Source organism: Callorhinus ursinus, unplaced genomic scaffold (genome assembly GCF_003265705.2).
Source record: "Callorhinus ursinus isolate GAN/ISIS: 27379988/994484 unplaced genomic scaffold, GSC_fseal_2.0 scaffold6, whole genome shotgun sequence".
Taxonomy (NCBI): Eukaryota; Metazoa; Chordata; class Mammalia; order Carnivora; family Otariidae; genus Callorhinus; species Callorhinus ursinus.
In genome coordinates this window covers 26,193,447-26,218,100 of record NW_027397068.1, presented here as the reverse complement: position 1 = coordinate 26,218,100, position 24,654 = coordinate 26,193,447, and the positions used below count along the sequence as shown (strand labels likewise).

Sequence of the window (24,654 nt, the reverse complement as noted above, 5' to 3'; positions counted from 1 at the left end):
TAAAGCATGAACATTTATATTTAATTTACATTTTGACAATTTGCACATAAATAACAATGTAAACCAGTACGTAAACATAAGATAGTTTGTTGTTCTAGCAAAGTAAAAAGCCAGTAACTTTGGTCAGTTTTAACTTTGATTAGAGGGAAAAAAAACCCACCGTTGATTGTGCGCTCAACATTCACATGTAAGAGGCCTACGAGGGAAAGTCAAATGGTAAAGAGAATCAAGAAGTCTCAAGCCACGTGGGTCTTGGTAAAAATTCCCACAAATAAGAAAGCACAAAAGGGAAAAGAAGAGAACAAATGAGCAGAACCGAAAGTATTTGGTGTCAATGTCAGTGTGCGATGCTTTGGTTTACCTACAATTAAGGACAGTGTTGGTCCAGCACTGATCCATAAAAAATTGTCAGTTTTGCCACTTAGAGGAACAGATCAGTAAGGCTCTGAGGTTTCCCTGGATTCTCCGAAGTTCGTTCTTTGCTGCTGGTTGACAGTAGTTGCTATCAATAAAAGGCTGAATATAGAAACCAGACTGATTAGTGATGCATCAGTTAGTGAGAAGGAAGGAAAGGAAGAGAGAGAAAAGTTAACAGTGGTAAAGGGAGTAATGGGACTTTATTTCCGTGACTTGGGTGTGACCACATAATCATAATGTGGCAAAACAAAAATAAAGCCATCTTAGACTGCCCTTACTGGTGAAAGACGGTGAATCTCTCCCCCTGGTTTTTATGCAGTCCCCATCTTTGCACCAAGGTTTTGGGGTCCCTTTCAACAGCAAGGAGGTGCCCAAGCTCACCAATGTCTATGATAGTGAGGTCATCAAGTGTTAAGCAAAGCCTCAGAAACTATTTGTTTTTTCTTTTTGCCCTTGGGAAAAGTAGGTTCTTTTACATGGTTTGGCTCACAATTTAAGTGGTTATAAATATATTATATATACACATGGTATAGTGGTATAAATAGATTTATAAATATACATCATTCTTTGCTACACCTTGAATGCTGACATGTAATCTTTGGGCTTAGCAGAGTGAAAGAACGGCACACATTCTTTCTGGAGCGCGCTTGGTTTCTCCTCTAGAGTAGCAAAATCATTAGATAAGACATCACTTCCTGCACTACTGGACACACTCAATGAGGTAATTGTTGTTGAACAGCTTTGCAATGCCCTTTCATCTTTAATTAAATTAACCACAAAATGTAAAAACAAAAAATACTGAGGAAAATCTGAGTTTTACAGAACAAAATACAATTGATGTGTTGGGGATAGGAATGTGCATTGCCTGCTTTTACCCTAAGACAGCAAGAATACCCGTTTTTCGTTTTTTTGTTTTGTTTTGTTTTTAAAGTGTGGCCTGAGCCTATCTACCTCAAATCCTTCCCGGTAGAGCACCATGTTTGTGCAATCTTGACATAACAACAACAAAAAAAACCCCAATAACAAAAACAACACCCAGACTCAAGCCCCCAAACCTCACACATACAAAACCACCTGTGCTTTGGGAACATTTCGTGGTGGTTTTAAACATGGCATTTTGTCTTATTCACATTTTCAGATAATACATTGGGATGCAAAGGTCACGTGACCACTCTGAATGGTCATGTGACTTTGGGGGTGGGGTAACCCTGCTCTTTGGAGAGGAAGACAGGTTGGCAAAGCCTTCTTGTCTCCTTTCTGGTAAATCCATGGTTAGGGGGAAAAGAATCTGAACTATGTACACAAACATACAAGATTCCCTTTCTTGTTTCTTCTACTGAAGTTGTTATTGGGTAATTCTGCACACATTCCCCCCCCCCAGTTATACAATGCTGTTCAAATGACAGATCTTATGAGTTAACACATCAACTGTCTAACTTTGGCAATACCAAACCTCATTTTCAAACCCTTATTATAGAGGGAGGTCAACTGAAGTAATGTATTTGTTTACTAAATCGTAGGGACTCAAACAGATGTGCAGAAATTTTCTACAAAGAATGGCCACAAGACAAAAATATAACATTTATAACTCAAATTACAAGGAATTTTTCCAGTCATTGTAAACTTTTTTAATTATTGCTTTTTGAACGATAAATTGTATAATAAATTATGAAGGATTATCATTGAAAAAATAATTATGGCTAGGCAATAGTCTTAGCAATGGGAAGGCTATGCAAACATATCCACACAAATATTCAAAATACACAGGTTCAAATATATAGATGGGGGTGTAAATAAGTATATATAATATGTATATATATTGTCTTTGCTTCATTTATACCCTGAGATTTCAGTAACTTTGGAGTTCCTTCTTTAATTCCAGAGAGGTGAGGGGAAACCATCTGCCGTCAGGAGAGCTTTGCAGAACTGGAATTATGTACAAGCATTTGCTACAGGCACCCTGACTTGCCAAGTCATAAGTTAAGAAACAAAACAAAACACTTTTTGTTTTCTGAAAATCTTAAGGATCCATTGGTTCAACTGTTTCCTGTTTGACCTTTACAGGCCCCAGAGGTAGTGGGTTGCTGTGAGCCAACTTCATGAGGGATGGGTCTGATGACTCATAAAGGCTACACCCTGAGAGGAGTCCATTCCCCATGTTTCTATGCAAAGACACTTTCAGGCCAGTTTCTTCTTTCTCTTTTCTGACCACAGCCAGAATTTCTTTCTCCACCACAGAGGTGACATCAATGTTGTCCTCCATGTCCTCGAGCCGGTCGGCGTTGTCACTGATGTCAAACTTCTCAATTTCTTCGTTGATCCGGGTCAGATCCTCCAAAGGCATCCCCGTGGCTGGGGCCATGGGACAGTTCCCCTTCAGGTGGACCTTGAGGCTGCAGAGATGGATGTAGCTCTTGTGGCAATGGGCACACTTGTGGGGCCGCTCCCGGGTGTGTAGGCGCTTGTGGAGTTTCAGGTGCACAAACTGGGTGAACTTGGCAGGGCACACCTTGCACTGGTAAGGTTTCTCTCCAGAGTGGAGTCGCAGGTGGGTCTTGAGATTGCTGGTGCTGCTAAATCGCTTGTGGCAAACCTACAGGTGGGGAAGCGGGCAGAGACGGGAGACGGGAAGACCAGAAGATTAAGAGTTGCCAGTGGGAAGGGCAAGCTTACATACCAACGCCCAGCAACCTGTGAGGCGAGAAGCCTCCCCGTGGCACCTCTGGTGTGGCATTAAGCAAACAGGGAAATGTGGGCACAGCACGTGCGGAGGTGTTTACTTCCCCCTGCCATTTTCCACCCACTGGAAGCCGGCCGTGTCATCATCTCTGCTCATCAGCACATACAGGCTTATCAGTCCATGGCCGGGCAGAATTCTTGTGTCGGTTTAATCTATGGGCTACAGGACACAGGGAGACCTTTTCTGAGACATTCTCTACAAAGGTTAAAATTTCTACCAGAAAACACTGCCCACCTGGCATTCGTGTGGCTTCTCTCCCGTGTGTACCAGGTAGTGTTTCTGCAGGTGGGCGAGCTGAGTGAAGCCCTTGTTGCAAGTCTGGCATTTGAAAGGCCGTTCTCCGCTGTGCACTCTGAGGTGGACCTGGAAAGAAGCCACGTGCGTTAGCCCTGCTCTCGGTCGGTGGGGAGACCTCACATTTCTGCTCAAGGACTCAGGCATTTATGGTGCGGACATCTTAAGACAACCATCAAGTTAAATCTTAAACCGAACAAACGGAGCCCCAGTGTTTTCAGAACGCTTCGTTTCGTTTGCGCCAAAGGAACAGAAGTCACAGGCCAGCAGGACTTTAAACTGATCTTCTAGCCCAAACCCCACATTTTCATTATTCTGAAGAAACTCGGCAGAGAGGTGATTAGTCCGAAGTCACAGAGCCAGAAATGGCAAAAGCAAAGGAACCCCGCCACCCCCCACCCACTGCTCCCGGCCCCGAGTCTCACACCGTCGCGAAAGCGCCTCACGCGCTGCGCGGAGCGAGCCACACGCAGGCGCGCACGCGCACAGCGCGGCCCGGGCGCACGGGCAGGGTGGCGGTGTGCGGGCCCGGCGGGAGGCCTACCTTCAGATTTGAGAGCTGGCCGAACGTCTTGGCGCAAACGTTGCATTCATACTTAATCTTGCCATTCTGCTTCTTCAGAGGGTAGGGCAGTGTCTTGTAGCCGGTCATATTTCTTTTGTTTTTAATGAGATTCATGGCTTCGTCACTGCCGGGGGCCGCCAGCGCCGCTGAGGTAGCTTTGGGCTGCACCACGTGCTCCGCCGAGGCGGCCGTGCCGGCCGTGGGCGACCCGCTGGTGGGGCTGCTCGCCCTGTCCTTCATGCTGGCGGCCGCCCCGGGGAGGGAGAAGGCACTGTGCGGCGCCGGGACGAGCACCTCGCGCGCGTGGTCGGGCTGCAGCGGCCTGCGGGCCCCGTCCGAGGGCAGCGAGCTGGGCAGGGAGGCCGGGCTGAGCAGGGGGTGCGGCAAGCCGCCGCCGCCCAGGAGGCTGCCGTAGACGGGGTACAGCCTGGGGAAGAGGCTCAAGTTGCCCACGCCGCCCATGTTGCCCACGGCGCCCAGGCCGTTGCAATTCACGCCGTAGGGGGGCAGAAGGAACTTGGGGTAGTGGGCGTTGTAGGAGGGGATGAAGGCCGGGGGCAGGTGCGGGGCCGGCGCGTAGCCCGGGTAGGAGCCCAAGCCTTCCGGGCCGTAGGGGGCGTTCAAGTAGGCGTACGAGTCCCGGTGGTCTGGAGGGCAGGACGCCAGGGGCGACACCGTGTTCCCGGGGCTGCTGTGCGGGCTGCAGCTTTTGAGGCTTTGGTCGGGGCTGCTTCTCGCCGAGGGGCTCGGGGTCGTGGAGGACGGGATGGGGGAGTGAGTGATGTAGGTCGGCCTCTCCATCCCATAGGCTTTCAAAAAGTCCTCCGGCAGAGGGGCCCGGATGGGGTAAACAACCCGAGGGTAGAAGGGCATTTCGGGGCTCCCGTTTTTTCGGAAGTCGTCTGCCTCCTTTTCTGACGCGAAGGGTGAAATGTTGGAACGGTAGCAGTCCTTTCCTTTGGAGGGATTGGAGTCCAATTTCAGGATTTCTTTCACGCTGTACTCTCTCTTTGGGACGTTCTTGGGGCACAGTTCATTTTTCTCAGTGCTGGGCTGCTTTGGATGGCCCTGGGTTTGTGCTGAAATAAAGAAAGGACGGTTAAATAAATTAACTGAAATATTTAAAAAAAAAAAAAAAAGGACGGTTGCTCAAAGGGTTATAGAGAACTGAAGTGAAATTGTCAAAGCTGCTCTCTCCTTGAGAAAACCTGAGCGCCAGCTGGCCACAAGCGAGACACACCTGGCTTCTCAACGCCCTCTCATTCTAGAGGGCTCGGGGCCACTCACTCAAACGCACCGCTCCATTTCCTTCTGGGCAAAACAGGAACGGTGACAACATCTCGAATCAAGAGCACCGTCTAGATTATTTTGTTTCTACCAGTAAAAACCGTATGGTGGAAAAGTGCTGTTCAAGCTAGAATGGAAGAGCTTCCATTAAAATGGGGTGGAAATAATCCTGGGGTGGGGGTGTCAGAGGTTAATAAAAGTCATTCTGATGCTCACAGTGTACCGAAAGGAAATCAGCACACCCTGCGAACCTAGATGTGAAAGATTAAGTCTCATTTCAAGTAACAAACAGTCATCAGTTTTCGCCTCGATTCTTGTTTAATACGAATTTGATAAAACCCTGTTCAAACTGCTTATGCCAAGTAGATTAGCAACAGGGATGCCACCCCTTCCCCTCGAGTTGCTGACAATACAAGAATGGCACCAAGGCTCTGTCTGGTCTAACCAGGCTCCCAGCAATGCTGTCCCCTGGAATCACAAGGCGTGACATACTCATCTCTGCCAAACCACAACAGGCACTTCCCAAGCCAGTTCAATTACTTAGAGCACCAAAGAAAACAGGCAGCTAAGATGAAAGCATTTATTCTATATTATTACTCCGTAAATACCCTATTTAGGAAGAGCAGCAATGAGGACAGTTCCAGGCTCTCCAGGCCATCACCAGCCCTGCCCCTCCAAACACACGGAACAAACGATCGATGCCTTTGGGAAAACACCAGTCAGAGCAGGGAACACCAAAAAGTCCCCGCTCAGCCTTCCCTGGAAATCAAAAGTAAAACATAACGCTGCTTCGCTGGAGCTCTGGTTATCAGAGGACAATCACTCCAACTGAACAGCTGCCCCATAAGGAGGAGTAGGTTGAAGGCATGAGCCAGCCATGTGTGCGGATGCCTTGGGAGGCAGGGGAGCTCTTGGCCTCAGCATCGGAAGGGGACAGGTTTGTGGGACCATGCTGAAGCCTCTGTAAAAGTATCATTCGTCGTCTCAAAAAAAAAAAAAAAAAGTTTCCATTTGATTTCACTGAGAAAGCACTCCAGGCTTGATACCTGATAGGTCTAGAAATGAACTCTGTGGAAGTCCAGATTCTGAACCCTTCAAATCCATTCTCTGGACTGACAGGCTTGAGGGATTCGATTCCAGTTTGAGAGGCCCTCGGAGAATGTTATCTCCTGCTAGCTGTTATCAGTTACTCCCGGGTGAGCCAGCAGCCCCAGAATAAACACAGCCAGGACACTATCAGGGAAGATGCTGATGGGGGCAGTGATGGAAAGCTTGTTGAGGGAGAGGGATTTCTGAAGCCACTAAACCAAAATAAATAAGCCCTTATCGGGCCAATATCAGTCTTTCAGTGAGGCCCAGCAGGCAGGAAGTTCAAATTGTCACTTTTGTTTTTTAAAGCTGAAATGGTAAAGGAAGAGAGACAACTAAGTTGGGAAACTGATAGGCGAGGCATCTCACAGCCACAGGAAGGAATTTTATGGAGGTGAAAAAGAACAGTCTGGAGGCAGCCGTGTAGGCCCACATTTAAAAAAAAGATGGCACCCTCAATAAAATGTACAGAAACTTCACCATTTTCATGTGGCCAATTACACCTCAATCTCATAATTTTTCCAGTGGCTTCAATACTCTTTTGGTTCTAAAGTTCAACAGATTAAGCCCATAAGCAAGAAGTGCACTGTCCCTCCTATTTAGTCAGGTGTTCTCACTAGGTACCTTAATAATTCGGTTATTAAGTTTAGAAAACAAAGCTAATGACTGGGCCAACAAACAGGAAAGTCAGAATCTATAATTTTCCATGCAAAATACTTAGCACCGGGCCCAGCATATAGTAAATCCCCAATCAACGTTTGGTATCTCTTATGCCTCCATAGAAATAAATTTCTATCTTCCTCCAAAACAATATCCAGAGGGAAACGTTAGCCCCCTAAGATGTTTGAAGGTGGAAGTCATGGAATCTATGTGAAGGTACATTTTAAAAAATCATCCTTCAGCAGCTGAGTAATCAGTAGAGCTGGTGTCATTTCTGACTCTCCCACTCAGCAGCAGCTTGAGTTAACATGAAGAAGAAAATCAAGATCTGTTTTTGTTCTTAAATCTTAAATGGCTGTAGGCGGACGGAGTCATTTCAAGAGTGAACTGCTTCTGAAGGCTCTGAATGGCTTAATTATGCCGACTCACATTTTCGATCTATAATAAGAACCCCCAAGACTACAAGAAAGAACCTAGAAGTTCTGCAGTAGGCAAAACAAAGTCTGTTTTCAACTGAAACTGAGAAAGCAGATTAACATTTAGAAGTCTATAATTTGGTCAACTGTTTTCTAGATGGGTTGGTTAGATACATAGGAAAAAAATAACCAAAAAACCTGGGAGGGGTAAGAGTTAAATTTAATAGTTTCTACTCCTTTTCTTTTGTTTCTTAAAAAAAACGCCAATTTGTGATTTCTGGCTACTTATTATTTTTTAACCTCAGTTTAATTCGAATCTCTTCTCAAAATTCTACCAATTGAACCATCACTGCCATTTTACGTCCTCACAAAGATTCTGGCACAAACCTCTGTTGTGCTCGAAGCATGGAAACCCAACACAACTCATTTGAAGACACAATCTACCTATTAGGCCTGATGAAAGAGTGGAAATTTTCCTGATCAGAGGCTCAATCATCAGTTACCACACCTAAGACAACTGGTTTCACAATCGGCAGCAGGAGTCTTGGCTTAATGTGACTGGTTATTTGTTCACTCTCCTTCTTTACTATGAATACTGGACAAGGAAAGGGCCCCTGAAAATGTTAAGCCACCATTTAGAAAAAATTCTGCATAAATAAAAAGGGATATTTGTGGGAACAAAAGTGTCATTTCACAGTATACATGGAAGTTGCTCTGAACACAGAGGATAAGCACTTGACTCTTAAATATTGTGCAAAGCCTTCGGGGAATAGAAATGTAGGGCCTTTGAAACCACACCAGGTGAAGGATGTAGGTGAAAAAGCTTCTTCGGGGTTGGTGTAAAGTCACTGGGGTGGGTGGCTCCAAATGGAATTACTATTTAAAAAAAAAAACACCAAAAAACAAACAACTAAGGTCTTTCTCTGAATCCACGAATGATGAAGCTCAAGGAACGTAAGGAGACCTTGCCATGCTGAGAAAGTCAAGAGGAAGCAGCATATCTTCCTGTGAGAGGCTCTGCTAGAATATAAGCTGTTTTTTACCACTGGGCCCTGCGCAGTGGGCCTGGCACGTGCAGATGCCAAAACAGTTGAAGGGTTCCTGGGATGCTCAGCGCATACCACAGACTCTTGGGAACTCAGAAGAGATATGAGGGAAAAGAACTGACACCTTTGGTCAGGACCTGATTCACCCCTCATGCTCATGTTGGAAGCCAGCTTGTTTCCAATTATTCCAAGACCTCTTCCTAAAGCTCAAGGGTGCACTGAGAGCCTGTGTGTGTGTGTGTGAGAGAGAGAGAGAGAGGACCACGAATGCAAACTTGAAAGGTGATCCTGAGGGAGATTCATAAGCTTTTATAGTCCCAGCTTTTCAGAAAACTGCAAATACAGTATCGAGATCGTAGGGAGGTCAAGTAAACTAGACAGTGTGGGATAAGCACCAACTAGCTACAGAGTTGGCTTATCCTGACCAGGACAGGTAATGGGTTTGTTAATTGGTCCTAAAGTTGAAGTCAAAATTCTAATTTATGTTAAAATTAACATTCATTCCAAATGTTTCAAAGGTGGAAATGTGAACTAAAACAGTTGAGCCTTCAGATAAAGCAAATAGGACTGCATTATCAACAATTGGTAAATCTGGGTAAAAGGTATCTGGGAATTCTTTGTACTATTTTTGCAACTTTTCCTTAAGTTTAAATCATATCAAAACAAAAAGAAAAATTTCAGAATTTAGACGCCAAGACCTTTACACCACAAGGATCTAATGTTAAAAACTTCCTTAAAACGTAGTAGTCTAACCGAGAACACACAACCATAATTACAACAGATTGGAGTTTTATGGTCATTCTTAAATTGTTCCTAGAGATCACTTGAGAATGACTAAAATGAGGTAGCCCTTTGCAGAGTGGTTATGACAATAACTTCAACTAAATAAAAAAGTATAAGCTATTTAAGGAACTGAGAATTTGTTAAAATAAAGTGATAGGTAGCTACTGTAATAGTGATCAGGAGGTTAGATAAATAGGTTTTTGCCTTAAAGAAGGAAGCTAGGATATAAAATCTTTAGTTATCCACTTAGAATACTATTTTAAAAATTATAGCTGTGAGTTTTTCTAGAAACAATCTGATAAGTTCTACATCAGACCATATGTTGACAACCAAATGTGCATCTCCACAATATTCCAACACAAATTGTAAGCACCAAAAATCACCACAAACAAGGGCTATACCTTGCATACTAGGCATGTCAGGACCAATCCCTTCTATACTCCTACCTGCCCCCTTTAGGAAAGATTAGAATTGGACAAATATTTCTTCCAGTAACTTTCTGAATTAAACATTCAAAATAGCTTTTACTATTTTCATGATCAAGTTTCATAATGGGCAACAGGGACTAAAATAATTTTTTTTTCCCTTTTCCTCGTCCCTTGTTTAAAGTTACCTACTTGGCCCAACAAATGAAGCCATATAATTAAACAACATGTTATTAGCTCTTAGGGGCAGAACTGACATTACTGGCATTTTTTATTTATTTATTTATTTTGTTCTATAATCCACTTACTGAGATTCATCATTGTCAGCTCTCCGGGATAAGGGTAGTGAAGCCTCTCTGCAAAGTCCCGACAATACCACACAAGAAGCTCCTGGTTGGCAGGGATGGGCTTAATGGTGTAGAAGTAGATGTTCATCCCGTTCTGACACGCAGCCAGGTTTTGCTCCCGGGCAGAGTGTGCCGGATTCACATAGCGCATCCAGTTGCTTTTCTCCTCATTAAAGCCATCGATGAAGTGGAGAAGCTCCCCTCTGGAATAGATCTGTCCAAATGAAAAGACAGACGTGTAAAAGAAAGTCAGTCCCAAAGCAATGGAAAGCTACCCCGGCACCTCTAAGAATAAACACAGCAAGGACCGTGTGTGATTTCTCATTCCCTGTTGCCCACTTAGAAAAAGAAAGAAATCGGTTTAGCCAGAGTAGTCTTGAATCAGCAGAAAATCAGGATGGAAACAGGTAAGGCACACTTTGTCAGTTACCTTTTCCATTTCAGTTTTATCATCTTTTCGTGTTTGGGGGAAAATGACAGAAGAATGAAACACCACATTTCATTTAAGGAGCTGCCTCGGACGGATCAAACCACCAGAGAGTATTACTTTTGCTACAGCCGTGAACGGCAAATGGGCGAAGCTACTAACTTTAGTTCCGATTATGCTGACTTTGAATGCTTTGAGTCACTGGGTAGAAGACCAAGCCAACCGAATACGTCAAACTGAGTCTCTCAACTTTTTCTATGGCCTCTGTACTTGCCGTTTCCTACACCCCCGCCCAAGGCTTAAACTATGCAAACATCCTCCACCCCCAAGCCTCCAAGTCCAGAAGTAACACTTGTTCATATGAATACTTGGAACCCTGCCTTTTTGTGGAAACACTGGGTGGGGCAAAGGTGAACTTCACCTGCCATAACAAAGTGAATACCGGGACAGAAGCCAGGATTTGACAGTCGACTAAGAAGTCACTTTTCCTCTTGATAAACATGTTCAGCCTTGCACTTCTCTTTCAAGCAGAAGGAGGGGAGAGGGAACCCTCTTATCTGTAAGGTGGTTGGCTAAAACACCAATTGACAGAGCCATAGGCATGTGTTTTTCGAAAAAGAACAGGAAGAAACTGTGCTCTTCTTTAAAGGCAACGCATAATGAAGAATTCAAAGTTTGCCTCACGGTAATACTACTTCTGGCTAACAGATGCACTCAGGCTATGTTCCGTAAAAAGGCAGAGGTAAGAATAGGAAAAATTAAAACATACATTCTTGCTGAAACTACTTTATAAATACACTCCTCATCCTTCCACAGAAAGTTTCTCTCTCTCCCTCTTTTTAAGGTGTACCACTTTTTCTTCAGACTTCAGAAATTTCCTTATCCCTCTATAATCAATACCTGGTTATCTGCAACTCGTGGTCTTCAAGTAGGAAGGCACTGTTCGTAGCAGAAATTTTGTTCTAACCGGACAGCAGGTATGGCTTTGTTCCTAGTCACATACTGACTATGATAGTCTATAAATCGTGTCTGTATTTCACTCACACGTTATCAGAAACAAAAAGGAACTCTGTCCCTTTAACACGGGCAGTAAACACCAGAATCACTTTCTTTTAAGAGTAACTTCCTGTAAATTGTGAAGGGGGAAATACATGTGGCTTCATCAAAGCAGCTTGTGAGAGCTTTTGCGGTGTGTTTTGTTAAGAGAAAATGGAACAAGGCTGGGTGAATTCTGCTATCAAGAGGGGTTTTCAAGTTTGTTTACTCTGATGTGCAAACTTCCAGGAACATGGGGTTCCATCGTTCTGCACTCTTCGCTGGGCGGAGACTGCTTTCTAAAGCTACGGGTGTGGGATTCCAGTCAGCCTTCCATGGACTACAATTTACTGTATCCTCATTTAAAAACAGAAACGTCCGTGCCATGAAGTCATTCGTACACACACACACACGAAAATAAAATAATGCGTACGTCAAATGAACACTGCTCCTTCTCACCTCGCTACACTGCCATATATTATCAGGAAGATTAAAAATGTGCTGACTCATAGTACAGTTATAAGAAATGTCACTGGTTTCTCAACTTGAACATCCCTGCTCTTCTTTGACTGTGTAATTTGCATGAAACTTTTTCTTTCCTTACAACAGATGTTCATATTCCTGCCAGCAAAATCAGGATACTTTTAACAACATGTGGGGAGTTTTCTCCTACAATATCCTTTGTCTATGAAAGACTGATTCAAATAAATCCTCCCAAGGAAAGCATTTCAGTTACTTGGGGTGAATCTTTAATGAACCAGGGAACTGGGACAGAGATAGGAGGTTCTTAAGTATTTCTTGCCTTTTTAAAAAATGAGCATGCATTAATAAGTCTCATGCTGGATCGTGTTAATTCAGACTTTTGACTCCAAGAATTACACACTTCTGTGGCTCACTTCTGAGAAGACTTTATTGGCAATAAAGGCAAAAATGCACTCACATTTTGCCCATTATAAGTCACAAAGTAAATATATCTTAAGCATGTGTAATTATTAAATAAAAATTGTGAGCACACAATTCTTAGTGAACAATTCTTAGTGCTCTCTCTTGTTTGGAAAATAGTAAAATAAAGTTCTAAAAACACAAAACTTCCTGGATTAAAAAAAAAAAATCCTGTTTCTATGGAACAGCTTCTGAATGATCCCCAAATAGAGGTGTTTTATAAAGATACTTCTCCAAAAGATATAAGCATGGTGGGTAAAAACTGGCCAAAATAAGTATAATCCAGTTTTTGTTGTTACCATGCAGCTGTTTCTTAAAAGAATTCAAATAATGGTTCCCCAGTAGTCATGTACGTTTTATGCAAGGATGTATAAAAAAATTACTTTTAAATTTAGTAAGCATGTCCTTATTTCCTAATTGAGAAAAGTGAATATCCCAGAGAGATCTGTGGGAAGATGGAAAGCAGTCTAATTTTTGTCTCTGTTCCCTTCTAATTCGGGGTCTTTTAATCAAAAGCTCCATCTAAGTAGTTCATCTTTGCGGTCCTTCCTAATCCTAATATTCCAAAGGAAATTATATGGGCCAGACTTTCATGCTCTCACGATTGTAAGCACTTCCCTTATGCTATGGGAGTAAAGTACAAACTGTCAAACCCAACAGTTTTATGATGCAGACGCAAGACCAGTCCCAGTCGTCTCCATTCCCCCAGTGTCATTTTCTACCCATCCTTCCTTAACGGCATTTATTTGCACGCTAATTCATTTACGATTACTCTTCCATTCAATTAAAGTTAACTCAGCAAGAAATCAAGAAGGGGTGAAATCTAAGGCTTGGTGACTCATTACTACTTCCTTGCAGAGAAATGCAAATGAACCTACGCTTGAAGCAAGCAGCAAACTGTTTCCTTTCATCACAAAGCTCTAATGAATTGCAAAAATTAAGATTCACATACAGTCCATATCTCCATCCCTAATCACCTACAGGCTGCATTTCTAGAGCCAAACAATTAACCAGTTTCAATCACATTTGCTTACAACTCCCTGTGTCCACGGGGGCCCTGAAGAGTTGTGGTAAGCCCCAGTACAGGTTGAAAAAGGAAGTGACCCAGCAATTATGGCTCCATTTTTTCCCTTAATTCTTAAGGAGTCTGAAAAATTTTTCCCTACTTACCCGCCAGAAATATTTCCTGTTGGCGTTCTTGGGAACAGTATCATTGGTGTAGATTTCACCTATTAGCGGTCCAAAACGTGTTCCCTTTGGTATGTATTCTTTACTCACCACTCCAATAACCTAAAGGGGATAAAACATGAAATAATTACTTCAACTGTAAAATAGTAACTGAATATTTTATTGAATCGAATTGTCAAGTGGTAATACAACCAACAATGGCAAAACTGTGATACAGAGGGCAGATACCAATGGTGCCAACGTCATTTTAATAGCAAGGTTCATCTTAGGGGGAAATCATCTTTTAAGCTCCCAGATCATAAGCCAATACCCAACCAAGCATTAAAATGGTCTAAAGGATTATTCTCTGGTGACTTTTTCATTATTACTTTTCATACTAGAAGAACAGAGAGGGTAACCATTCTGTTTTGTCTGATTTTAGAATCAGATACTGCAGAATTAGACGGTCAAGATTAAACTATTTCAGCCTGCTCCTAGTTTCTTGTTTCTCCTTCTCCATCAAACCATAAACATAGCATGCTTGAGGGGAATAAAATAGTTTTAACCTCAAAAACCAAAATAGTGCTCTTTGGTTGTTCCACAAAGACCTAAGGAACCAGAAGCAAAACACATTATATTTTTTTTCATTCCAGATGAGGTTTTTCTTTTGTTTTTTTTTCATAGCTTGTAAGTTCTCTTTAATAGAAGAAAGATCTTTCAAGTAACTTTGTTCTGCCCTAGCATCTTCTATTCAACAGTGGTCAAGAGTTGTTCTTTGAAATGGAATTTATACTGAGGAGAGCTGTGGGTTCTAAGATCTGAGGAAATGACCTTCTCAGACTGGATGTGTCACACTAGGGCCTTGCTAAAGAAACATGTTAACTATGCCAGTTCCCCCTTGATCGTAAATTTCTTTAAGGGAGTGAAAAAAAAAAAATCACCAACCACGAATCAGGAAGCAATTCATCACTATTCAAAAGAACTCCTCTGTAAGTAGTCCTCTGCAACATTTCGCAGTTAGTTTTGTGTTGCTTTTTATTCAGTCACTTTTCCATTTTTTTTTTTTTTGGTCCAAAACTGCCTGCCTACAAATTACTTATTGAATACCTTACTGAAATGGACCAAGAGGGGAGGTAAAAGAGATATTTACTTCCAGGTTTTACTAAGCCCGATGACTCCGGAGTAATTGTGTACCTGCCTTAGGTAGGTCCAAATATATGTATCAGTAAATGTGTACAGTGGAATCTCAGATTTTATTTGTGATATACATTGATATGTCAATAAATCTCATCAAAAACTTAAAACCCGTTTAAATGGATATGGAATAAGCACATCTCCATGGTTTTAACAGCCTAATCTTTCTTATGTACATTTCTTATCAGCCAATTATTTTTTTTAACAATTTAGTATTCAATATACAAGCCACTGGAGCATACCCAGACTGGAAAGACAGAAAAAAATAAAGGAAGGAAGGAAGGGAGGAAAGAAAGAAAAAAGAAAGAAAGAAAAGAAAAGAAAAGAAAGAAAAAATTTCCTACACCTAACACAAGTTGAAATGAGGTTGTGAGCTGAAGTCTTATTTTTGGTACTTTATGAATTTCTGGCAGAGAGCTGAAAAAAGCAGATGTTCACCTCATCCTCCTCTGCCTTCATTTACATCTATGTGCCCTTTCAATACAGTTCATCGTTACTGGTATTTGTTGGCAATAAAGCTACTGGGGACAGGAGTAGCTCAGAGCAGTCTTGAGATAAAACTGCGTACTAAAGCTTAAGTAGACTTACTTATGCAGAGACTCGTTATTTACAATACATTATTGAACCTAATTAATTTGAAAAATTCATGGAATTGACTTCTATGACACGCAAATCATTTGGCATTCACATTCGAGTGGTTATTCCATAATATTAAAATGACAAACAGGAAAAACAAATAATGTCATTTGTTGGTGAGCCAATAATTAGCAGTTGATATTTTCAACATATCCACTTTAAAGCAGTAATTTAAAGAAAGGTACTCAACTGGTTCATCAACTTTGTTTTAAATTATAGTCTCTTGCAGACAGTGTCTTGGGAGTCAGAGCCTGATTACCAACAAGTAGCATTACATTGAGGTCGGGTTTTTTTTTCCTTCCAAATTGCTCTTTTTTTTAAACCAGTGGGCCTCTTGGTTCTCATCTATCAATCTTACACTAAGAAAACACCCGAAATTTTCTTATGGCCAAAAAGAAATCAACCAGAATCTTATTTCTACAAAAGAATTTGCAGAAGACATAACCACCCAGCACCTATTTGAGAACAACAATAAGCAAGTCACCTAGGAAGCTATAGGGCAGTACTTGCCATCTATAACCTTACAAATGCAATTAAGCAAGCAAGACAGGAGAACAATTAAAAAGAGGAGGGTCTGTGGTGGAAGAGAAGTCTATGAAAATCCTCAAGCCCCAAACAAATGTAAGAACCTACACTTACTGTGGTGAGCATTTTGTAATTAAAAAACAAAAAAAAACAAAAACAAAAAACAAAGAGCCTCAATATTTGATTATCTTTACAAGTGGGACAGAACCCTATTATTTAAGTTCCATCATACACAGAGCTATCGGGAACACATAAACTCACACAAGTGGATACACAGGGACACAAAATAATAGAATTTCAAGGTTGGAAGGAATTGTATAGCTTAAATACCATCACTATGCATTCCCAGCCCAGCACTTTAGTATAGGATAAGTAACTTCAACTCAAACCCATGTCTGAGACATTATTCAAAGAGGACATATGAGCTGCAATTCTAAGATTACAGTGCTCGGCTACGTAACTGTGGAAGGGGAACAGGAACCGAGGTTGTTTTTAATGGGAAGTGGAAGACCAAGTCCTATTCTCCCTCTTGCCCCAGAAAGATCCAGATGTGAACCTTAGTCAACAACAGCCTATCCCTGGAGCAAACACATGAGACAGAGGAATCTGGTGTGTGCCTCGGATTTCACAGTGCTAAAAAAACTAATTAAGAATGTGTTCACCTAAGCTCAAGAAGGAAACTTCACAGGAACTGACCAGGGTCCTAAAGAATTATTACTAGGGGCAGGCTGCTCTCTGTGTGCCTCCCATAATCCTATCTGGGAGAAGACCCTGGTCTCCACACTTGCTTGCCTCCTCTCCCGCCGCCCCACAAGCTCTTCCACGCAGTGCCTTCTGTTGGAAGCGAGCCCTTCCACCACTTGGGCAGATTCGTCTCTGTCAGTGGCCTCAGTTACAGCACACATCCCGATGTCTAAGGCTTCCAGACAAAAAAAGGGCTTGTTTTTCATTGTATAAAAACGGGAGATTTCACAGCTTAGGATGGGGGGGGGGTGCTGAATTTAAGTCTGATATCAAGGAGAATATGAACTTGGGTTTTTTTTTTTTTAAACAATTCCTCCTTTAGGGAATCTACAAACACACACACATAGCAGTGGGCTTTAAGCAGAAACATTATTCATGTTTAAATGTGGTATGAGCATCCTCACCCCAAATTACATTAAGATGACTTTAATTACTAGCTATCTCTTCCCCTCCCTGAATCCACCCCCCCAATAAAAATGACTTATTGGATTAAAATTCTATTAAATTTTAAAATTCTATTAAAATTCTATTTTGAATACTATTCTATACTAATTCTATTTTGAAGGATATTTGCATTGAGATGACTAGAACTCTGTAGTGGACTAAGACTTCAGCTTGTAATTCACTTCACTTTTTTAAAAAAAGGGAGTGGGATGGATGGAGATGTTTTTGAAAGATTTCCTCCTTAATTATCTTTATATTAAAGGAAACATGGTAATGCCTTGGTACATTGTCTCACAAATAAAAGGCAGTAGGAAGAAGAAGAAATTGCATGTTATAGAGAGATATTTTTTACAGATGGCTTGAGTTAATAATGGACTTCAATCAAAACAGACATTTGGTGAGTCCCCATCATCGGTCTGATGTTTATCACCCCATGACTCTCGTAGGTCAGACTTAGAGCCACCGTGCCTCTTGAATATAAGCAAACTTGATACAGGCTACTGCTTCTAAAATATAACTGTTTAAATTGATCTGTCTGTATTCATGTATTCACAAAAGATTATTTCAGGAAGACAAGGGGAAAATCCCCCCTAAAAGAATAACCCATCAGTTAAAAAAAGTTTTAAAAGTTTTGAATAGTATGTCTATATTTGGTTTGAGTTCTGGAAATAGGAAGTAAGAACAGGCTCATTAAAGGTGCAGAATGATTCTAAACCAAATCTAAAAATGAGGGTCAAGATCAGAAATTTGGTTCGTATGTTTTGTTTTTAAACCAAAAGAAAAAAAAGGTGCTGACACATAGCACAAATTCATAATGAAAAATGGTCTTGTTAAAAAAAAAAAATCCCCAAGTATGTCAGCACAACAGTACACCATGTAACATCTTCTGTTACTTAAATGAAAACATATAAAGAAGGGCAAGATCAACTAGTGAGATAAAAACCCCTTATAGAAAGGCTTTTTTCCCCTCTTTCCATGGCTGGTGGGACTGAAAGAACTAACTGAATAATGTCAATGTAAACATTTCATCCATCCTGAAGGTTTCCATTCAAGAACTGGCTTTCAGGTATCACACCCTCAATGGCTCAATTCCATGCGCCTCTTTCACCCCCGTGAGGGAGCTGTCCTTTCCCAAAGTGCAGAAAGGAAGGAGAAAGAAACAGAAAAATAGGTACAAATTCCAGAGTCAGTGTAAGACAGCATTACACTTGAGTTGGCTTCCTGGTTGCTTTGATGATTAGGAACTGGAGATGTGTTATTCAAGTGTTTCAGTTAAATAAAATATGGGAAAATAGAACAGGAGGACCCTGATCTCTTATTAGGTTAGTTTTGAAGGACCCTCTTCAGGGTTACAAGAACATACTGAAATAGGAAGTTCCACGTTCAGAGGAAAAAAAAAACAAAAACCAAACGAGCTTAATAAAGGATCGGTCTGCAAGATGTAAAGACGATAAATAAAACCACAGTGACACCAAGAGGGGCCAGTGTAGCATAATCAAGAAGCACTGGCTGGGGAAGTCAAAAGAAATTTGCTCCTAGTCCTGGCTCAGGCTTCTCACTACACATCTTGGATAAGTGACTATCTTTCTAAACCTCGGACTAATGATCTGAGGGCATTCCTTTATTTAGCTATGATTTTAAGTAGAATGATGGAAATCGAAAAACAAGCTAAGAGCTGAACAGAAAATAAGAACATTATAGAATGAAAAGGCAAAGATGACCCACAGATTAGAGGTCTTTATTTCAGTCCACTGGGCAGGACAGTGCAACACGGCACAAATGAACCCTGGGAACAGACCACTATTTTGGTCAAATATGATATGGAAAAAAACACACGACACCTTCTAAAGCCACAGCTAGAACCTTAAATAGCCAAACAAATCCTACATTGTTTCCACAGGCCACGTTATCATGAGGCTTTCTATTGGAAAGAGTGTTACTCTCAGAAGGAGGTATAATTAAGGCCGACCTCTGGGGTTAAATTTTTAGTTAACGTTCATGTACAACTACAATTTAAATTTTGGTTTTTATAAAATCTGCCTCTATTCTTCCAGCAGGGGAAAAAAAAAGGGTAAGCTTAATGAAACTCAAAGCAGAGCTGCTCTATTTAATTTTAGACAGCTGTGTCTCCCCCTCACCAAAAACACTGAGCTCAGACACACAAACAGGAAAGAGACAAAGTATTTCCCAAACAACAGGCTCCCCCGACTCCTTCAAATACTGTTCCTTAGGGAAGGAGGAAAAGTGATCTGACATGGCTCTAATGAATAGTCCCAGCATCAAGTCATGGATTCCTACAGCAAGGAATCACTTCTTTCTGAAGGCAGCGACAGAAAGGACAGTGACCTATGGTAGTCCTGGTGGTGGGAAGTCTGTTGAGGGGTCAATTCCCTCAACTCAGCTCCGCTGCAGAGACCAGTAGGAACCACTGCAGTAGCTGAATTCTCAAAACAAGAGGTGGTTCTGCAAGTTATTTCACAGCTAAACATCACGCCTAGCTATAATCGTTATATAAAAGGGTAAACACAAACCCTTTGCTCATTCCAAGTTTGGGTTTCCAGCCCCTTTGAAACAACAAAGAGTGTACCCACTTCAGAGGCCAATAAGGAATCAGCCTGCCAGCCCAGCCAGAGCAAAGGAGCTGCGGCAGATAAACAGTGGTTAGCTCTGAAGTCATCCGGACCGAGGACACTTTTACACGAACCTCTTCTTGGTTTATACCATCACTTCAGTTCATAAACACGCCAAGGTTTTGAGAACAATTTTAGAAACCCAGCTAATAAAGCTGGCTCATTAAAAAGAATAAAGCCATCTAATGACCAAAAGGAGACAAAGGAAACATGAAAAACTTTTTTTCTAAGAAAGTGTTCTCCCTCAAAAGCTACGGTACACCTGGAGGACCAGGGTCAGCGAGTCCAGGGCGGACAGTGGCTTTCTCGAAGGTTGTTGACAATTTTGCCCACCTTGTGCTGCCGTTGGGCTTTGTCAAGATGTGTCAACTTGCCAAAAGATTTAACTGTTTGCTAATTAGTATGGAACAGTGGAGGGCTGGAGGAAATGAGAAGGACAGACTTAGGGAAAGAGAAAGCAATGAAAGAAGTGAATTAAGTAAATCAATTATTTACTGATACTTACAGATTCTCACAGAAATACGAGGCCACAAGGGCAAGTGGTAGGGAGATTGGACGTCAGGTGCCAATCTTCTTCAGCAAGAAACCAGAGGCTTACCTCTTTGCTGTTTGTGGCATATTTGAAAAGCAGATTCCTTGGGAGGGATGCCTCTGCCTGAACTGAAGTCCCTCCGTCGGCGCTGCAATCCCAGGGGTGGTCGTTCACAATATATGTACACTTCTCTTCGAACTCAGCTTCTGTCCACAGAGTCATATCTGCGTCCTCCATGTCCATTTTCATGGTCCCGTCGGTCAACCCTTGAAACCTCACAGCGCTGGAGCTACACTTCGGGGCAGCCTGGAAGAGAAGGGAAAAGGCCTTAATCCGCATTGTCCTGTGGCTCCGTCCTAGAGGCTATGACTAATACAGTAGTCTCAAGACTTTAAAAGCAGATGCAGAGTGCTTGGTACAGTTGAGTAAGAGCCAAAAAGCTGTATAAAGAAGACTGCCTTGAAGAAGCAAGGTTTTAAAATGCTACTCTTACTTAGCTCTTAAAAAAGAAAGACAAGACTGTGGCAAACTCACTGGAGGGGGGAGGGAAGAAAAAAAAAGGAAGAAAGAAAGAAAAGAAGCACCTCCGAACAATCCCTGGCTTTACCTCTCACAGCAGAAGAATGCTGTGGGCTCTCAGTTCTATGTCCCAGAACTCCTGGGGTCATGGCCGCCAGACCCTCAGCGCTGTGGAAAAGCTGCCTCAGAAAAGTGTCACAAACAAGGAGAGGAAGAGGAAGGAGCTCTGTCTGCCTCTGAATGAAGCTAAAAATGGAAAGCGCGTGTGGGGCAGGAGCGGAACCCAGCCGGCCTTTTCCAAATGGGGAAGACTGAACTTTCCCACCAGCTCCCAACGCAAAACAACTTTCAAAACAACTCGCCGCCCCCCCCCCCCCCCGCTCTGCTGCGCGCTCCCTTTCATCCTCTCCCATGGAAGACTGAAAGGGTTGCATCCTGCCAGCATCACTGAGCTGCAGCTTTCCAGAAATGGTCTGGGAGCACAAGAAAAAGTGGAGGAAAAATGGGCGAAGGGGGAAAACTCCTGGCACTTTCCTTTGACTGGTGGGCATCTCACACCAAATTGAAAAAGCAAAAACAAAGTATAAAACTGTTCAATAGCATTCCCTGGAGAGAATTCCTTTAGGAGCCCTCAGCTACAAATAGCACTTTCCATTTAAATCTGAAAGTGTACGAATTCCCAGAAGTCACTGATGTGCTTCAGTTTACTGTAACTAAAGTTATAACAAATATAGAAGACTCAGAGGACAGGCTCTTGCTTCCACTTGTAAACTGATAAGGATATTCCCGCAACCCCCCCCCCCCCCCAACACACTCAGGAAAAGTGCTTTCCAAAGAGAAAAAAAGGTAAACAAGTTCTGCAATGCTTTTCCCTACAATGTTTGATCAAAAGTAGGAACATGGGTAGCATTTCCATGTAAGAACGTGTCCTCCTTAGAATGTAAACACAAGTGGAAAGTCCTTCAAAGTGGCTTTCACATTCTTCTTTCTTCCCTAAATACGATGCTCTTTTAAAAAGTCAGATGCAAAGTTGTCTTTCCTGAGTCACGATTTAGACAAACTTGTTTTTATTTAGTTGCAACATGTACAGTCATGATGCCAAATAAATGTTAAAATAAACCAAAATTTACAAAATTAACCCAACCCGGAGAAGTCACTTTGACGGGGATGGGCAGGAGCCACTACCGAAATTTCAATGAATCGACAATTATGCCTCGAACTGAAAGGGTTAATGATTCATAAGGAAAAAGTCTTATAAATGTTTGACAGTTCTAAGAGCGCTAAAGCAGAAGCTGTTCTGGTTTCTACTGCGACTACGCCAACAACAACAATAATTTCTGATCAATTTCAGAATTAAAAACAAGATCAAGTTCCTTACCAAGGTCGTACCCACACGCTTTTCCAAGCAAATATCCAACATCTGAGATAAGTGTCGCTCATCTCTATCTACACAGTCCACATTTCCTCCGCGTCCCCTCGCGGGCTGAGGACTGACGCGCACCTCGGCCGTCCCTCCTGTTCTACGGCCGCCCCGGCGTCCGCGTCCCGGCTCTCCGTGGCGGACAGGTGCTGCGCGCTGCTCTGCCTCTCCGCAGCACTGGAGGGCTGAGTGTCACCGCAGCACTTTCAGTCTGTGTTAACCAGACCGGAGGCTCCTTTCCCCTCCCTGCTGCAGATTTCCCATTCGTCTGATTCACTCCCACCAGCTGCTGAAGGGGGCGTGGCCACACCTGGACTCGCCGGAGCCGCGCTGAGAGCTCAGCCCAGGGCTTTCCCCCAGATCGCGAGCCGCCGAGAGCTTCCTCTCTTCGCATGTGAATTTCAACATTTACTTGGAATCTTCTTACTTCCCTTTGAAAGCACTTAACCTCAACGTTTACTCAGGCTGTATTGTATTCTAAATACTCAGCCCGCCCTCCTTCCTGCTGAGGCTTTCGAAGGGGGCGCACATTCCTTAAATTAAGGGAAACCTAAAAATTACCTAAAAATCTTGTAGTTCCTCGGCTCCATCCACACTTTAAAGAATATACAAAATGTACCTGAAAAGAGCGTGCGGAATTATTTTTGCACTTCATGTAATAAAATGTAGCTGTCTAATCCTCCAGCTATAGCCCATGAAATGCACATCCCCCCCCCCCCCCGCCAAACTTGTCAGCTTCCATGTCTCCTGCTAACTGAAACACATTCAGATTTGGTAGAACTAGCTTCCCTCTTTCAACCATTTAATAAATAAGGAAATAGGGAAGAGTTATAAATCCTACAGATTAAAAGTCTTTGCCTTTGCTCCCCTCCCCAAACCCACAGCCGGACTTCCGACGAGGAGCGTGTGTGTAAGCAAAGTGTAGAACATTCATCGTTTCACAGTTAAAGAGAATGGTGAACTGATCACTGCAAGTGGAGGGCAGACGGAGGCAGTAATTAGTGGGGCTCGTTCTACGCCCTGTCCGGCTTTTCCTCCAGCCCCAGTCAGTCCTCTGCTGAAGGAAGGACATCCTGTGATGATGGCATACAATGTCCTGTTTGTTTATTATTAAGAGCGTGGACCTTGCATTCCTGCTTCTCATTACAAAACAAACCAGATGCTTTACTTCCTTCAATGGTCTTGTGCCTTCAGCAAGGAATCCTCTAATTCAGAGAAACAATGATGCAAAGGGTCCATTTATAGCAGGCACCCCATTACAATTACTGTTTAGATCACTGAAACAAAGTCTCCCACTTTTCCTGCTTGCCTCATAGAGGTGGTTGTTTTTGAAATCCTCTCTCCTTCAACCTTAGGCTGCAATGTCTTTTCCAACATTTTAAATACACGTGTGCATACACACCCACGTCCCAACACACACACCCCCACATACACACACCCAGTCCCGACCTAAACCTAATGATACCAACTTAGTCATACAATGAAGTGGACATTTGAGTATTTGTTTACAGGAAGAAACAAAACAAAGCAAAACAAAAGCCCAACTCGATTATCTTTAGCATTTCTTTTCTCTCTTTTAGGAAACTGGTCTAGAATTTTTTTTCTTTTAGGAAACTTTTCTAGAATTTGGGGAGGGGGTGGGAGGCAACGACTATTTGCCAGGAAGTGGTTTTTGCGTATAAAGTCCTTCCACAATCTCTGTAGTACAGAACAATTACATTCCCACTAGGGGACATAAGTAACACACACTCCCCCCCGCTTGGCGGCCTGGCGGCTGTTATTCCACGTTACGCCAGAGGGGACGCTAGCAGCAAGAGGAAACAGGACTTTGAATCGGCAGATGTGCTCAGATGTGCTAAACTGAATGAACAATTCCTAAGAGTTCTCAGAAAGCTCCAAGATGATAATTAAACAAGAGAAATTCAGCCTTCTTGAGAGGGTTTATTAACTGATGCTGAGTCAGCGCCACAATGGACAGAAAAACAATGTAGTCATACTGAAGGCTGGCCTGCTGTTACGGCAGTCTCGCCTGCAGATGTTAGAGTATTTCACTTCCCTCTTAGAATCAAACTCTGTTCTTGGGCCACATACACCATGCAAGTGCTGGTGAGTCAACCATGGTGGAGTAAGGGAATAGGCAAAAAGTTGGATATTTGAGGGGGGAAGAGGCTATTTTAAGCCAAATATTTACTTTAATGACTGGAAGATGCCAGTGAATCAACTCGCTGTTAATTAATATCAGCCTGCACTCACCTTCAGAGGTGGTGAAATGGGCTTGAGTCTAGGGGAGGACGCAAACTTCAAATACCAGTGTGGGGCTTAGCCAGGCAACCCTAAAATTAGTTCCAGGTGTTCCAGCTGAGCTGGAGA

The 24,654-nt window shown here is 42.6% G+C and overlaps 1 protein-coding gene across 3 annotated transcripts; it reads right to left on the bottom strand.

Moving 5' to 3' along the window:
- Positions 1 to 22,540, bottom strand: PRDM1 (PR/SET domain 1). 3 transcript variants are annotated; one of them, XM_025863278.2, is made up of 7 exons: positions 22,243 to 22,540; positions 20,412 to 20,651; positions 13,644 to 13,763; positions 10,031 to 10,283; positions 3,996 to 5,095; positions 3,392 to 3,520; positions 1 to 3,010 (listed from the first exon to the last, which is right to left on the bottom strand). In XM_025863278.2, exons 1-7 carry the CDS (start codon positions 22,282 to 22,284, stop codon positions 2,438 to 2,440), a joined length of 2,457 nt encoding a protein of 818 aa, XP_025719063.1. In that variant the 5' UTR covers positions 22,285 to 22,540; the 3' UTR covers positions 1 to 2,437. The 3 variants fall into 3 exon arrangements, with proteins under 3 accessions (XP_025719063.1, XP_025719081.1, XP_025719071.1); XM_025863296.2 differs by lacking the exons at positions 13,644 to 13,763; positions 20,412 to 20,651; positions 22,243 to 22,540 and adding an exon at positions 11,397 to 11,509; XM_025863286.2 differs by lacking the exons at positions 13,644 to 13,763; positions 20,412 to 20,651; positions 22,243 to 22,540 and adding an exon at positions 10,500 to 10,995.
- Between the last annotated feature and the right edge of the window lie 2,114 nt (positions 22,541 to 24,654).

Coding starts and splice junctions, on each gene's coding strand:
- PRDM1 (XM_025863278.2), bottom strand. CDS start 22,284: ATGTTGGATATTTGCTTGGAAAAGCGTGTGGGTACGACCTTG. Junction 3,521..3,995: donor GCCAGCTCTCAAATCTGAAG/GTAGGCCTCCCG, acceptor GCTTCTTTCCAG/GTCCACCTCAGAGTGCACAG. Junction 3,011..3,391: donor AGAAGCCACACGAATGCCAG/GTGGGCAGTGTT, acceptor CCCCACCTGTAG/GTTTGCCACAAGCGATTTAG.